This window comes from Cygnus atratus, chromosome 1, assembly GCF_013377495.2.
Source record: "Cygnus atratus isolate AKBS03 ecotype Queensland, Australia chromosome 1, CAtr_DNAZoo_HiC_assembly, whole genome shotgun sequence".
In the NCBI taxonomy this organism is placed as follows: Eukaryota; Metazoa; Chordata; class Aves; order Anseriformes; family Anatidae; genus Cygnus; species Cygnus atratus.
In genome coordinates, this window is record NC_066362.1 from 187,323,254 (window position 1) to 187,337,434 (window position 14,181).

The 14,181-nt window shown below is 41.2% G+C and overlaps 1 protein-coding gene across 2 annotated transcripts in view; it reads left to right on the forward strand.

The window, feature by feature from the left end:
* The window catches only part of LNX2 (ligand of numb-protein X 2), a 62,158-nt gene that overhangs the window by 32,077 nt on the left and 15,900 nt on the right, over positions 1 to 14,181 (forward strand). For both annotated transcript variants that reach the window (XM_035542555.2, XM_035542556.2), the window contains 3 exons: positions 3,526 to 4,026; positions 12,184 to 12,419; positions 13,454 to 13,653. In XM_035542555.2, coding sequence (XP_035398448.1) covers positions 3,626 to 4,026; positions 12,184 to 12,419; positions 13,454 to 13,653 — 837 coding nt within the window. In that variant the 5' untranslated portion in view covers positions 3,526 to 3,625. The remainder of the gene's footprint in view (positions 1 to 3,525; positions 4,027 to 12,183; positions 12,420 to 13,453; positions 13,654 to 14,181) is intronic.

Consider the following 14,181-nt stretch of genomic DNA (forward strand, 5'->3'; position numbering starts at 1 on the left):
GGCAGTGCTCTGGTGTTGTGTATTTCAGGGGTACAGTGCTTCTACATGGGGGAAGTTCAGACACTGCTTGCTATCCCAGTTGTCTCTCGAACCATAAATACTGTGTGTGTAGGCTTGGTAAATCGGTTGATATTTTGCACTAGGAACAGCCCCTGAAAAGTCTTGGAACAGATAATTAGGCAGCTGTGGTGTACAATCGATACAAATCCCAGTGAATAATTTTTCTGTTATTGAATATGCTTGTCCTAAATGCAACCAGCAGCACAGGAAGCAGGCAGCAGTGCTGGAGTGAAGAATTCCCTAGGGTTTTTTGGTTTTCGGCGCTGCGTGTGTATGTATGTATGTTTGTTGGTTGTTTTGTTTTTTTAATCTCTAAGTTGTAATGGACTATCTTTCTTGCAGTGAGCTGTGCTGCAATGTTTGAACTGTTGTGGGGAAGAAAAGGGAAAATGCTCTGTGAGATCCAGAGGCAAGCAGGAGTTCCCAGGAGGGGAGGACCAGCAGCGCAGGTCTTTCTTTCAGAAGATGCTCTGCCGGTAGAGAAGAAGCAGTCCTGCACACAAGCAGGGCATGTTTGAGCCATGAACAGACATTCGTTTTGCAGTTGGTCCCACAGGTCAAAGACACAGCCATCTGTTTGTCATTCCCTTCTGGCAGGGCACCACCACCGCCACAGCTCTGCCTGCAGAGAGGTTGTGGAAGGGCTCTCAGGTCATCAGCTGCGGAAAAAGGGCTCAGGTTAGCTCCTATGATCATTATTGATCGTTGGCACTAGTGGCACTGGGAAGCAGCTAGAGGCAACGTCAGCAGCCGTAGAAATAGCACGCCTGCCCACGGCCCAGGCTGCCACCCCCCCAGAAGAGCATCCACACCCTGACTGCCGGCGGGAACATTGAAAATGTGATGGTGAAAGCCAGTTGTCTCAATAACTTTTCTTATTTTACTTTTTGTTCACAATCTGTATTAACCGTTTTAAAAGTGTAGCACACAGAAGGATTTAATTACAGCCTCTCAAAAGACTGGTGCTGGTATCTTTAACCACAGCGGGTATCCCGCAGGTATATTTACTGCACAGCACTACGTCTCACTCTGTAGAAGGCTGCGATGTGAGTAACACGGACCTCACAGGACAGAAGTGCTGGAAGCCTGTTCCTTTTGAAGGAACTGTTCCTAAGAGAGGGTAGATTTAGATTAGACATTAGGAAGAGGTTCTTTACTGTGAGGGTGGTGAGGCCCTGGAAGAGGTTGCCCAGAGAAGCTGTGGCTGCCCCATCCCTGGAGGTGCTCAAGGCCAGGCTGGATGGGGCTTTGGGCAACCTGGTGTGGTGGGAGGTGTCCCTGCCCATGGCAGGGGGTTGGAACTGGGTGGGCTTTAAGGTCCCTTGCAACCCAACCCGTTCTGTCATTCTGTGAATTCGCAGTGCTCAGAGGTCTGCAACTGGAATGCACAGGATGGTCCCGGGGCATTTCTGTAGCCTCACTGATGTAGGATGGGATGTTGGGGTCTTGGTTACTTGGAGAAGGAGGAGTCCTGGTCTTCATCAGCAGTAGGAGCAGTTTGGACACGTAACACATCATTGTCCACACATTTGGACAACATACCCTTACACCAGCTTTCTGAGCCCCTTCTGCACACTGGTCGTGCCGCCGGTGCAGCTGACTGCAGAGCATCAGGCGCCACATGCTCGCTGGCTGTGCTGGTTTGCCTAATGCTCCACGGGGCAAAAGCGTTTGGTAAAGTCATGAATCTATGCAGTGTTTTTCTAGAACACCGAGCTGGTTTATTTTGCATCTCATAAAGAAGAGCCATTAGGTGAGTCGCCTTCCTTCCATACTTATCTGGGAGCAGGAGCATGCTGGTGGAGAGCTGCAGTTTGTGCATGAGGGCTCTGTGTGCTGGGCTCCTTATCTGCTTTCCAATCTTTGAATTTTTACATAATGTGTTTAAGACTGGTTTTGAGTAATCTCTTTTGGGGTCTCATTTTGCATTCTTAGTCTCCAGTAACAAAGAACTGCTGTGCTATTCCCTCCTGAAATCCTTTCCAGAAGGTGTACATTATCTGCTACAAGGCAGGGCAATGAAGAGCATCAATTTCCACAGCAGAATAGAATCCTGGATTACAAATTACTATTTAATCCTTTTTGCGTCAAAGGATATAATAATCCTTGCAAAATGTGCTCTAAGTCTTTTGCTTGGCTGTGTGAGGTTAAGGGGCAAAAACTGAAACAGGAATTCTCTTAAATGTACAACATAGCGAAATGCATGTGTTCCACATGAGTTTGGGAATGTGGTTATGACTACGTTTCAGCAGCTAAAGATAAAGATGATGGTCTTGTGCTGCTAGAAAACTAGCAGTTTTCATTTCACTGTAAGCTTGCGATTACTCTGTTAGAATACAGCCAGTCTCTCTCATGAGTGTTGCTTGGCTGAACTGTAATAAAGAATTCAGGCACAAAATAGGAATTGCTCAAATTTGATTTTTATTTTTGAGTGAGAACATTTACTGAAACTAACTAATTAGCAGGTCTCTTAAAAATGCGAGAAAGCTTGTTTTGTTTTGTAAATCATCCTGTTAAAAGATTCAAGCAATGTGATTTTGTGCAAGAGAGAAGAATAAATAAGGTTGGGAGGGGTAAAGGTTCTGAAACTGTAGACTGATGGTTGTACAGTTTCCTGACCATGGGGCTATTTTAAGGCAAAGTTTAATAACTTTTAAAGTTTAAAAAATAAATTCCATAGTGGCAGATCTACAGTCCTTTGACTGGTGTGATTATTGTCACGTTGAGTATGTTGTAATTTTAATTTTGTTAGATACACAGCAAAACAGGTTAGTTGCTTGGAACCACTTACTTCATATGATCAGTTTATTCTGTGTTTTTACTTCTGGCCTCTGTACTAAATCAAATGTGTCATACTGCATAGAATCAGCCCCTCTTAGCTGTGTAGGAATGAATCCGCAGAGAGAACCTGGAGGTAAGTGGTGGCATATACTCAATATTACTAATGGAAGTAACAGGGTAAGCAATCACTTCTGTTACATTTAGTACAAAATATTGAGACCTTTAATGTGTAATATTCTACATTAATACACAAAATCCAGAAGGAAGAGTAGGACCAGATTGCTGAATAAAATCATAATCGCATATTAAAGAACAAAATTAATTACTTGGTCATATAACCAGTGTTCCTCAATGGAGTGTTTTTGTGCTAGACGCTGATCGCATGCATCTGGTGTGACATTGCATAACGTGATGTCCTTGCTCTCAACAAGCTGCTCCTCTTGCAGGTGAAAGCTATGCAGTGGAGCAGCTGGTACAGAGCTGTAAAATGTTTGTTGTAAAACGAATCACACTGGCATATTTTTTCATTGCTCTTATCCACAACAAATGTACACAAACCAAAAATGTTCTCTTAATCTGTTGTTCCTTAGTGGGTTTGGTAAACCCCGAACAAGTCAATAGCTCTGACAAGAACTTTCGTACTTCATTTGGTACTAATGATTTTTATTTCCTTATTTGCTGCAGAAAGTGACACTTAACTGAAGAAGGGAAGTCCCATTTTCAGAGCAAAGCCATCCTATGAGGAGGAGGAGGAGGAGGAGCACTCCGCGTTCCTAGGTCCGCGATGGGGACAACAGGTGACGAGATGGCTTCGGTGGAGCAGAATGCCTCCTTGAACCCCTTGTGCTTCGAGTGCGGCCAGCAGCACTGGACAAGGGAGAACCACCTGTACAACTACCAGAATGAAGTGGATGACGACTTGGTCTGCCACATTTGCCTTCAGCCCTTGCTGCAGCCATTGGACACTCCCTGCGGACACACTTTCTGCTACAAGTGCCTAAGGAACTTCCTGCAGGAGAAGGATTTCTGCCCGCTGGATCGAAAAAGACTCCATTTTAAACTCTGCAAAAAATCCAGCATCCTTGTTCATAAACTGTTAGACAAGTTATTTGTTCTGTGCCCCTTCTCGTCAGTATGCCAGGAGGTCATGCAGCGATGTGACCTGGCGGCACATCTCAAAAACAGGTGAGCCATGCAGATGATGGCGTTGGTAGACGAATACTTACACACTTGGTAGACTGATTCATGTAAACTGGGGGTGAAGGGGGGAGAGGGGTTGTGGTGGCTTTGAAACTTACGATAGAGCAGTGTAGGAAATGATCAGTTCATAACTGAGCACAGCCAGAGTACTGGATCCAGTTCTGGACATCACACTGCAAGAATGGTGGGGAACACGTGCAGAGGACAACGCAAGTCAGTGGAGGTCTTGAAACGGTGGAAGAAAATGGGGTTATTTAAGGCAGGAGAAAATAAATACAGGGAGGAGGCAAGGGGGGAATGAGAGAAATGCAAGCCATGTCTGCAAAGAGGAAGGAAACAGTGCAATAGGAACAAAGGAAATTTAGTTCAGATTTTAGGTAAAAACAAAATAAAAACAGTCTGGCACTGGCATAGATTGCTTGGGGGTGGTTGTGTATTCTCCACTTTCAGAAGTGTTCACAAACACATTAAACCAACCTTTGCCAGGAATAGTTATGGCAGCACTAATTCTGCCTTGAGATAGGCAAATGGAGAATGTATCTCTTGAAACTCCTGCAAGACCTGTTCTTCTGTTGTTGTTTTAAGATTTTTTTAAAAAATCTGTTCACAGGTTGACTATATGTTGTGTATTTATGCCATGCTTTTTTTCTAGGATTTTTTTTTTTTTGGGGGGGGGGCTTATTCTGAACTATTAATGATTTAAAGTTCTTCTCTTTTATGCCTTCCTACTCAAAGCATTTAAATACTGAAAGGAGGGTGTGGTAGAAAAAGGGAAAAAAGCTTGTCAAATTCAGATAGAGTAATATTTCAGATTGTGTAGACAAGTGCACTTAGTTCTTCCAACAAAGGAAAGCCTCCCTTGACTGCATGAGGTGCTTCTACATGGAGATGTTTCATCCTTCTGTGGAAAGCAATGTCACTTTTCTCATGGACAAACGTTAAACCTGTTTTGAGGGGTGCACTTTACTGCTTTTGTTTTCTCTGTAGTTTGGAGGATATTTTTATAAGCAAATAGTTGTGTTTTTTTAATTATTTTATTACATGAGCTGTGACATAGCATTGACATTGGGCATACCATTAATGTTAAATCTAAAACATAATGGAATTGTGAGTCAGAGCTAAAAAATATTATGCACATCTAGACCAAGTAACACATTTTTAAACTGCTAAAGAGATTTAAAAAATTACAAGAGGAGAATAGTGAAAAATTATGTAGAGAAGGAAATAATGTATTCAAAGGCAATGCCTCTGCTTTCAAAGGATTCTGTTCAAGTGAATTGCATCTGATATCAGAAAATATTTCCTGTGTAGAACTCAGCATTATTTGTACCTTCAATTCAGATCACATATTATGTTTAACTTTCAAAACCTGTGTTCACTTTGCAGAAAGAGGTTTCAGAAGAGCATATACCTGTCCCTGCAAAAAAGCTTCAAAAGCAGAAGAGTAGGCATCGTGCATATCTGTTGTACATACATAGACAAAATGCACTAAAGAAAAAAAACTCAGCAAGGGAGCATTTGTCAGCAGTGATGGTAAAAACAAGCATATTGCCTGGTGACTCTTGGCAAAAGGGGAAGGTGCATGTTCTAACCCTTCTCTTCTCAGTCACCAGGCTGAGATGAGGCTTTTTCATTTCCATTCCACATGAACTTCATCACAGGCTTTGTTGTTACCTGCTTTGTTTTATTTAATTTTTATTATTATTATTATTATTTTTAAATCATGCTGAGCTTCAGAAGTTACCTGTTTCATGCAGGATGCTTCCTGGCTTGGTAGGCCCACCTGTGTCTGCTCTTTGGACAATAAGTTATCTCCATGGGCTTCAAACCAGAGGCCCAGAGGGAGAAATAACAGTGGCTGCAGTGTGACACGGGAGAGGTTTTCTTTCATAATGCTGTCCCCAAAATGCAGGTAGTATTAGTTGTGTGCCTCCTCCTCCTGCCCTCAGTCCGGTCCAGACTCATTCAAACAACTTGTTCAGGTGCGTATTTCCAGCACAGCCTCTTCCATCTTGCTCTAAGCCCCAGATGCTTCCAAGAGCTGCGAGGATCACGGACGTGCAGGACGTTCAGCATCCCTGCAGTCTGTGGTGAGCATGGAGTTGCCTGGGTTTTGCTGGTTGTTGTACCCACAGCAGGGCCGTATACCTGTGTGGTGTCCATGTTAGGGATGTACAGGTACAAATGAGCAGCCTTTCTTGTTCCTTCTCCCGCCCCTTTTCTTTTTTTTTAAATCTCCACATTTCCATGTGTTAGCTTAGGTTCTTGCTTGTTTCCTCCAGGCAAATCACTTCTGATCTATATGATCACTTGGAAGGAGGTGGGAGAGACAGCCTAACTGTTAGGTTTATAATCCCAACATTAAACTGAATAGATTTTTATAAAAGCCAGAATGCAAGCAAGACTCCTGCTACGTGTTTACTTCAACTTCTAGTTTCTCACTGCCATTTCCCTCACCTTTTCAGTCCATTTTTCTTTATTGGCATCTCTTTGAGTGACATAGGGGCTATTTACAGCAAGGAGACATAACTTCTTTGTACATGGAACACTGCGTATGCTCGCCTCAGATATATGTGAAATACTCATTTACCTAATGCACAAGATTATTATGAAATCTGCGTGAGCAGAATCGCGAGCTTTTCCTGTTTGTCAGCTGGAAAAAGCTTTCAGTCGTAGGCTGCTCATCTTGAATTCCTTCTCTTGTCTTGGGATGCGGATGTGCATTTTGAGTACATGGTGATTTTCAGTTTTCAATTAAGTTTATTTGCAAACATCTGAACACCAGTAATTATCATTGCTGACATAAAAGATGGCATTAACTGTGTAGCTTGAATTTGATTTCATGTGGATTAGTGAATCTAGCAAAATCCTGTTACTGATTATTAAATGTAGCAAAGAAATATAAAATTCAGTGTTACTGTAATTTTTAGTATAGATTAATATAAACGAGTCTCAGTAAGCATTTATATAATTAATTTGCATTTCTAAGAAATGGAACATGTTTGGTTAGTTTTGGGAGTTTAAAAACATTCACACTCAGGTTTTCCAGTGTTGTTATAATTGGCTCCCTTTGAGCATAAAAGCTGGAAGAAATGTCATAATATCCACCAGGCAACTCAGAGTGCAAGGTTACTGCAAGCTGCTCTTGAAATAAGAGGCATGATACACAAATGTGATTGCTTCATGGTCACTAATTGTATTTCATGGTACCTTGTTGCTTAAAGAAAATATTAATGATTTATCGATCTTTCAGTTTTGCCAGGTTCATTTGGGAAATGTGGCTTTCAAAGTTGAACACGGTGAACATAATCTGCCTTAAAGGAAAAAACGCATAATAATGCTGGGTTGTACTGTTTTTCTCTGTCAGTTGAAATAGAAAAATTGGTAATGTTTAGTAAAGTAGGTGCCAATTCCACTTCTAAATATCAAAGGCAATTTATCAGAACAAAATCCGGAAAAATTCATAGGGCTTTTTCTGTGTGATTTTGATTCAGTTAATTCTTACAGATGATTCAGACCTGAACAAATTCCACTGTACAAAACCATATTCCTAAATTTGCACGACTTTTTAATAAGAGGGTTAAATATCATGTTTATGTATTCCTTTTGAGTCAGGCTTCAATTTTCCCCTATGTTCTATTCTGGTAGTTTAAGTTGTTATTTTGGATGGGGACATTTTTCCAAATGTTTTAACGTTGAGGCTAACATTCAAGCCAATTTTGTGGAAGGCTAGATTTGAACTTTAAAAAAGCTTGTATTTTCTCAATATGAAGAAATTATTGAGCTACTCACTGTGTGTCAATTAGCATGCTTAATGTACAGGTTTAGATTTAGAAGACCTCCAGGCAAATTAGTTGTATAAATGCGAATACTTATCATTCAAAAGCTTGGAAATCTGTCTTATTTCGGTGTTTATTCTAGTGCTTCTGGGTTATTTTCCTTTCACCCGTTCTCATGCCAGCTACAAGCACTGTCCCTACACTTCTGCTTTTAACACCAAGAGAGTTGAAAAGGATCTGCAGAATTTAACCCTCTTTTGGACTGTCCTTTCTTACACATTTCTTATACTTTCTTATACAACATATTCAGGGCTTCTCCATGTCGCCAAGGTCTTTTTCCATTGCTGGAAAAGAGAAGAATCTGCCTGGGGTTGGTTTCTGCTCTGAAGGCCCCCTGGCTCCTTGTAGGCTCCTCAGATCATTAGATGTAAGAAACAATATGGAACAAAAGCCCTCTTCCTTGTGTCTGTGTGTTTTTGTTTTGATTTTTTTTTTCCCCAAATCCTCTTGGTTCCCGAATCTAGTTAACTCCTAGTGCTTCTTTACTTTTTTTCTTTTATTCTCTTCCCCTGGCAAAAGAAACAAACCCCAAACACTTTGCTTTCCAAAGAGGCAACATGTTTTACTCTGAATTGCAGCTGTAAATCTTGCCAAAATTACTGTTTAAAGTCGCTTTGCTGGCATAGTTTTTTTGAGCGATAGCACAGGCATTTCAGCTGCTTCTCTGCAATCTTTGCTTAAATTCAGCTCGTACTTGGAAAACAATTTAGTGCAAATAGTTTGAGGCTGTTTGGTGTGTTTGCTTTTATCAAAACTCTAGACTGGGCAGAAACTGATGGTGTAAGTTACAATGAAATCTTTCTTTTCAGTAGGCAGTGAGCAAATGTGTTTTTCAAGCCCCTACTGTTATTCCACGGAATACATTATAAACTACATCTTAATTTTGTATGAAAGCTCTTTTTATCTGCAGAGAGGGATTGCTGCTGGTGTTCCAAGAAGTCAGCTTTTAAATGAGAAACCATCAGACTTGGCTGTTTTAAAGTACATATATAAATAAGTAACAATCTGGTATGGATTAAGAGAGGTTGAAGATAAAAATTACACATACAAGCAGAAGCTCATTTTACATCCCACGAACAGCCACCCCTAAAGTTCCCTGATAAATTATATCACTTAGGTCCTTTAGCTGGTTGTTTCAGCATTGCTACTCTTAGGCATTCATGAAAGAAATAACTTCTGCATGTTTTAGAAAAACGTGCCTTCTTTTCTTCTCGCTTGTAGCCAAGTTATTTTGGCTTTGTAGGTAAATATGAAATGCCATTCCTGGAAGAGACATTTCAGTCTCAAGTCCTTCCTTATGCCATTTGTTGTAAGAGAATGAATTCCTGTACTCATAAAAGGAATCTCTGATGCTAGCTTTGATTCCAAGACATCCATCTGTGTACAAAACTTGTTACAACATTTTGTCAAAAATGCTCTTTATCCCAAGCATTTGGTAAAAACAGTGTTAGTGAAGTTGTGCACCTTTAGAGATTTATTGGCACTTGCTATCTGTTACAACTGCTGTATGGTTTCACCGTTTGTGAATAATACCTTCCTACTGCCAATAAATACATTTTTATGTTGCAAGAGGAAATGAAAACCCTTATAAATGTGCTTGAATACCAATACCATCTTTTGCTGCTCGTTAGGTGGAATATCATGTTTAAAGAGCTGGGAACTGGCATCCTGTGAGTTGATGTCTCTACCAGACAGCTCCTTTCCTGGCCATGCAGCTCCACTCTACCAGGCTGAAAGTGTTAGCCTGTTAGTTACTGATTCATTTGGGGCAGAAGAGAGGAATCTGTTACCAGAATTAATTCTTTATTTTTTTATTTTTTATTTTCGTCTTGTCAAGTGTTGCATTAAAGGGATCCCATTGAGCTATGTAGGTGCGCTCAGGAGGTTGTTTACATTTCTCGCTGTTAGCCTTTGAAATGATAATGAAATAGCATTGGCAAAAATAAACCTCAAACCTATTTATATTTCGCGTGACGACTTTAATCAGCTGCCAAACAATGATGGGGGAATGTGCTCTGTGAACGAGGGTGGGGGAGAACCTGTCTACAGCTTGGAAAGCTTTGACAGAAACAGGACGCCGCCAAGGATGGGTTTTGTTCTGTCCTGTTTTGTTACAGCTTAAAAAAACAACAAACAAACAAACAAAACAGGCTTGCAAGGTGAGCGTAGCCACCTACACCTGCTCCTCCGTGATCCACCGGCCTTGTTTTGGTGGAAGATGCATAAGGAAGTGTCTGATCCACAGAAGTAGTCCAGCAAGGCTGGGCTCCAGCCTCCAGGCTCCATGGGATTGAAGCATCACCATCTGACAGCATCAATTTTGAGCAATTCATTCACTTCTTAGCCTAAAATCACCACACATGTAGCAGAGCAGTTCAGGGACAGCAAAGACATGCAATGCAGGGTGGCCTTGGCCTAACCTTGTCAGAGCTCTCAGTAAATAAGGTGTTTCCTCCACAAGAGCCTTTCCCCTTCCCATGTGAGTGATAGTGGAGTTTTTTCTTTATTATTTCTTTTTTTTTCTTCTTTTTCCTGTTGGCAATGCTAAGATTTTGGAGGAGCGTGAGGCTAACCCATCAAGATAAAGTAGTGTAGAAGTCAAGCATTTGCTTTGAGGGGTTGCCTCTTGCCTTTTCTTGGCCTTCTGGGATTCTTGCTTTGAGGTTTGTGTAGTGAAATGGTCAACAATAAAAAAATCCTGCTGAGTTTCACCTGCAACTTTATGTCTCAGGCCACCAGATTAAATTGAGACCAGCCTGATTTTTTATGTTTTTTTCAACCCTTTTTGGCCGATCAGTCTCTCTATGCCAGATTTTATATAGTAATTATTGCCGAAGCAAGCCCAAGAAGCACATTTGTGTTCCTTCATTAAAATCAGATAAACTTTTTCACAAAGCAAAACCTTTCAAGTAATTTTCATCTTTCCTGCCTGCACTTTCTTAAGTTTAAAGATGACTAGCAGGTGCAAAGCAAATCATCTTGGGGAAAGCCGCAAGAAATAATGTCTGAAATGTGTCATTTCATAATGTGAATTGCCTCTAATTTATGTATTCACGTACATTTCACAGCACATTTTGGTTATTTCATTCTTCAAAACTTACAAATCATGATTGTTATTATATATAGATACATCTATATATGTCAGTTTCACTTTATGTGTGTATAACTGCTGAGGGGGTCACAAAATCTATACAGGTGTTTTTATCGAAATTCTTCAGAGCTGAGTAACTTTGTTAGCATTTCTTCAAAATCCCTCATGTCAAAACAGTCTAACCATATAATTATCAAATCCCCTTCGTAGAATATCAGCATGTTGTGATTCTAAAACCATTCCAATTTAACAAGTTAGGGCATCATTAGACTTTTGGCGCCTTTTACTCTGTTAACACATTTCTTCTCCTGTTGCAAACAAAGAATTTCTTGGAGTGTAACAATCTGTCAAGATGCTAGACAAGGAGTCCTTTCAAGAACGTGGTTCCTTTTTTTTTGCACTGCTACAGTATGAGCATCTTTATGTGGTCAGCAGCTCCAGAAGCAGAAGCTTTAAGGAGGATGTCAAATACTGTAGGGCATGAAACAGCCTTAAGAATAATAGGAACTCATGAAAATCAGTTTACAATGGAAAGAATAAAATCCTCATGGTGGATTGTTACTTGGGGGTAAGCAAAAAGCTGGACCTTCCATGTGAAGTCAGGAAGAAAAAAAGGGAAGATGGAGAATGAAAGACTCTCTGCAGATTCAAGAGATCATGAGCAGAGCTGCTAATTACTTTAAACTTTTTGTGCAAATGTCAGGTGTTATATTTTTCAGTACTTTAATACCTAGATTGCAGTGTAGGTAAACTTTTCATCTCTCTCTTTCCTTCCCCAGGTGGCTCCAAGAAAATGTAGTTTCTTTCTTGGCTTACTAAGGTCAAGGGTGATGGCTTCAGGGGATGCTCAAATGTGTTTTGGAGCAGGGCTCCTCTTCTGTGGAATTTTGTCCTGATCCTGTTCAGTCTTTTCAAAAAGATTTATCTTCCAGAAACTGAAATATACATAGCAAACAAGGCCACACTCAGAATGCATCACAGCACATTTAGTTCATGGCCAGAACACTTCGTAGTGGAAATTTTGTGAAGAAGGCAGTCTTATTTTGGGGTGCTGTCCGCTGACATGCATTTTGGCAGTAAAATCCAGTGCATTTAACATTTCTTATGATTCCTTTGAAGCTGTGGCTTTGCAAAAGACTGATATTGCTGGCTGGAGAAGTGGGGTGTTTCGTGCTGCAGACTTGACGTGTGGTGTAAATGTTTCCTTCACAGGTGCCCCGGGGCTTCCCATCGAAGGGTGGCTCTGGAGAGACGGAAAGCGAGCAAGCTGCAAGCAGAAGCCGAGGGTGAGACGGGTCCCAGTGGGACGGAGCAGCCCAGCAGCGTGTCTCCGGACGCAGATCAGGGAGTGGTGCCGGCCGAGCAAAACTTCACACCCGCCCTTTCCACCTGGGGAGATGAGCCCAGCATCGACAATCCTCCTTTTGAAGAGAACACAGGAACAGACAGTATGTCATCAGCTATCTTCTCAACCCTGTTACAGGTTGCTTTTATCAGATGTAGAAGTGGTTACGGTGTCAGAGCTTTCCTCTTTGTGGACCGTAAATGCACATCTTCATTTTCTGCTCTTTCTCTTGCAATTCCTGGAGAAATGCTAGTGGGTTTCCATTATGGGCAAGTATGCAGCTGGGCTAAGATCACAGTTAGGAAGGAAAGAAGTGTCTGTGTGTGTGTACCAGATGTCACGGTGCTGCGTGCTACACACACGTGCTATGCAATAGCTCATGTCAGTCTACTGGCAGTGAGACTGAAGCCGTGAATTTTCTGTAAAACTACAGAAGTTGTTTCCTAAGATGAGATTTCTTTTCCCCTCTCCCCTCTTGGCTCCCCTGCCCGGATCAGCAGGCTTCCTGCACACGGAGTACTGTCCTGCTCGGACAAAAAGACAGCTGAGTAGCTCCTGCATCCACCTGCATCGAACTAGCAGTAATGCCTCTAGCATCTGGGATTTTAGAGAGGAAGCACTGGGCCTTACTGCAGAAGAAGGTGGTCTTTTCCCCTTCCTTTCCATGTGTATTTGCTGTCCCTTAGCATCCCACCTTTTCCTCTGTAGTTGTCTCCACGTTTGCTTCATAAACGGGCTCCTCCTTGGCACCTGTTAACACTTAATTCAGGTGGAACAGCAGCCAATGAAGAAGCATGGTAAAGACATGCTCTGCAGCGTGTACCCCACAGGTGATCAAATTGGAAAGCATTTGAAATTTATGATAAAGGACAGGACCCAAAGGGTTCAGAATATCCTTTTCAAAAAACAAATAACCGCATTTCACAAAGCATGGATGCTACTAAGATGCTGTAGATTACTTCAAATGACATAGGTGTCCCAACAAATAGTGGAATAATCCAGTCACACTTATTTAGTTTGTTATTAAACCATTGTTGTGTGTCGTGCCCATCTTGTCCTCTGGTGATTTGCTTTGTTGAAAGTGAATGCGGTATAAAAGACAGTAATCTTCTTTTTCTTTTTTTTTTTAATTGACAGCAAACCAACAGCCACCTACCTTGCCTGAAGGAGAGATCACTACTATTGAAATTCATCGGTCCAATCCTTATATTGAATTAGGAATTAGCATAGTGGGTGGCAATGAAACGCCTTTGATCAACATTGTTATTCAAGAGGTTTATCGGGATGGGATCATTGCCAGAGATGGAAGACTTCTTGCTGGAGACCAAATACTTCAAGTATGGAATCTCATTACATATTCTGTCTGCTTTCTTTCCATTCAGTTGTTGCAGAACTGTCTGTTAAATGAGATGGGAGATTTTCCTTGTCAGACTTATGTTGTGTAAATGCTAGCTTTGCAATTATCGGTTGGAAGGCCAATTAATATTCAGAGCAGAGCCTGTTGTTCTAGCACTTTTGGCTGTGATGCTTGGTGGGGTTCATGGGATCAGCCCCCAGAATTAGTTTTCCTCCTTAGCATCTCTTATCAATTTTTAAAACATGAGCATTTTTTTCTGTTTTTGAATGTTGTGGGTCTGCTCTTTATTTCAACTTTACGTATGCTTTCCAAGGAAACCAAAGGGTACTTCTGGGTAACAAGTTGGCATGATTTGTCCCATGTGAAAAGCAATTTGTGGGTTGTAAGACTGACTTTATCTGAATTACTATTTTAATCTGGCTTCAATGTTACCTTCCAAAAGCCTCTGCAGCTCATCTGCATCTTTCAGTATTTATAAAAGAGAGAGTCAGTGATGTTCTTCACTGGC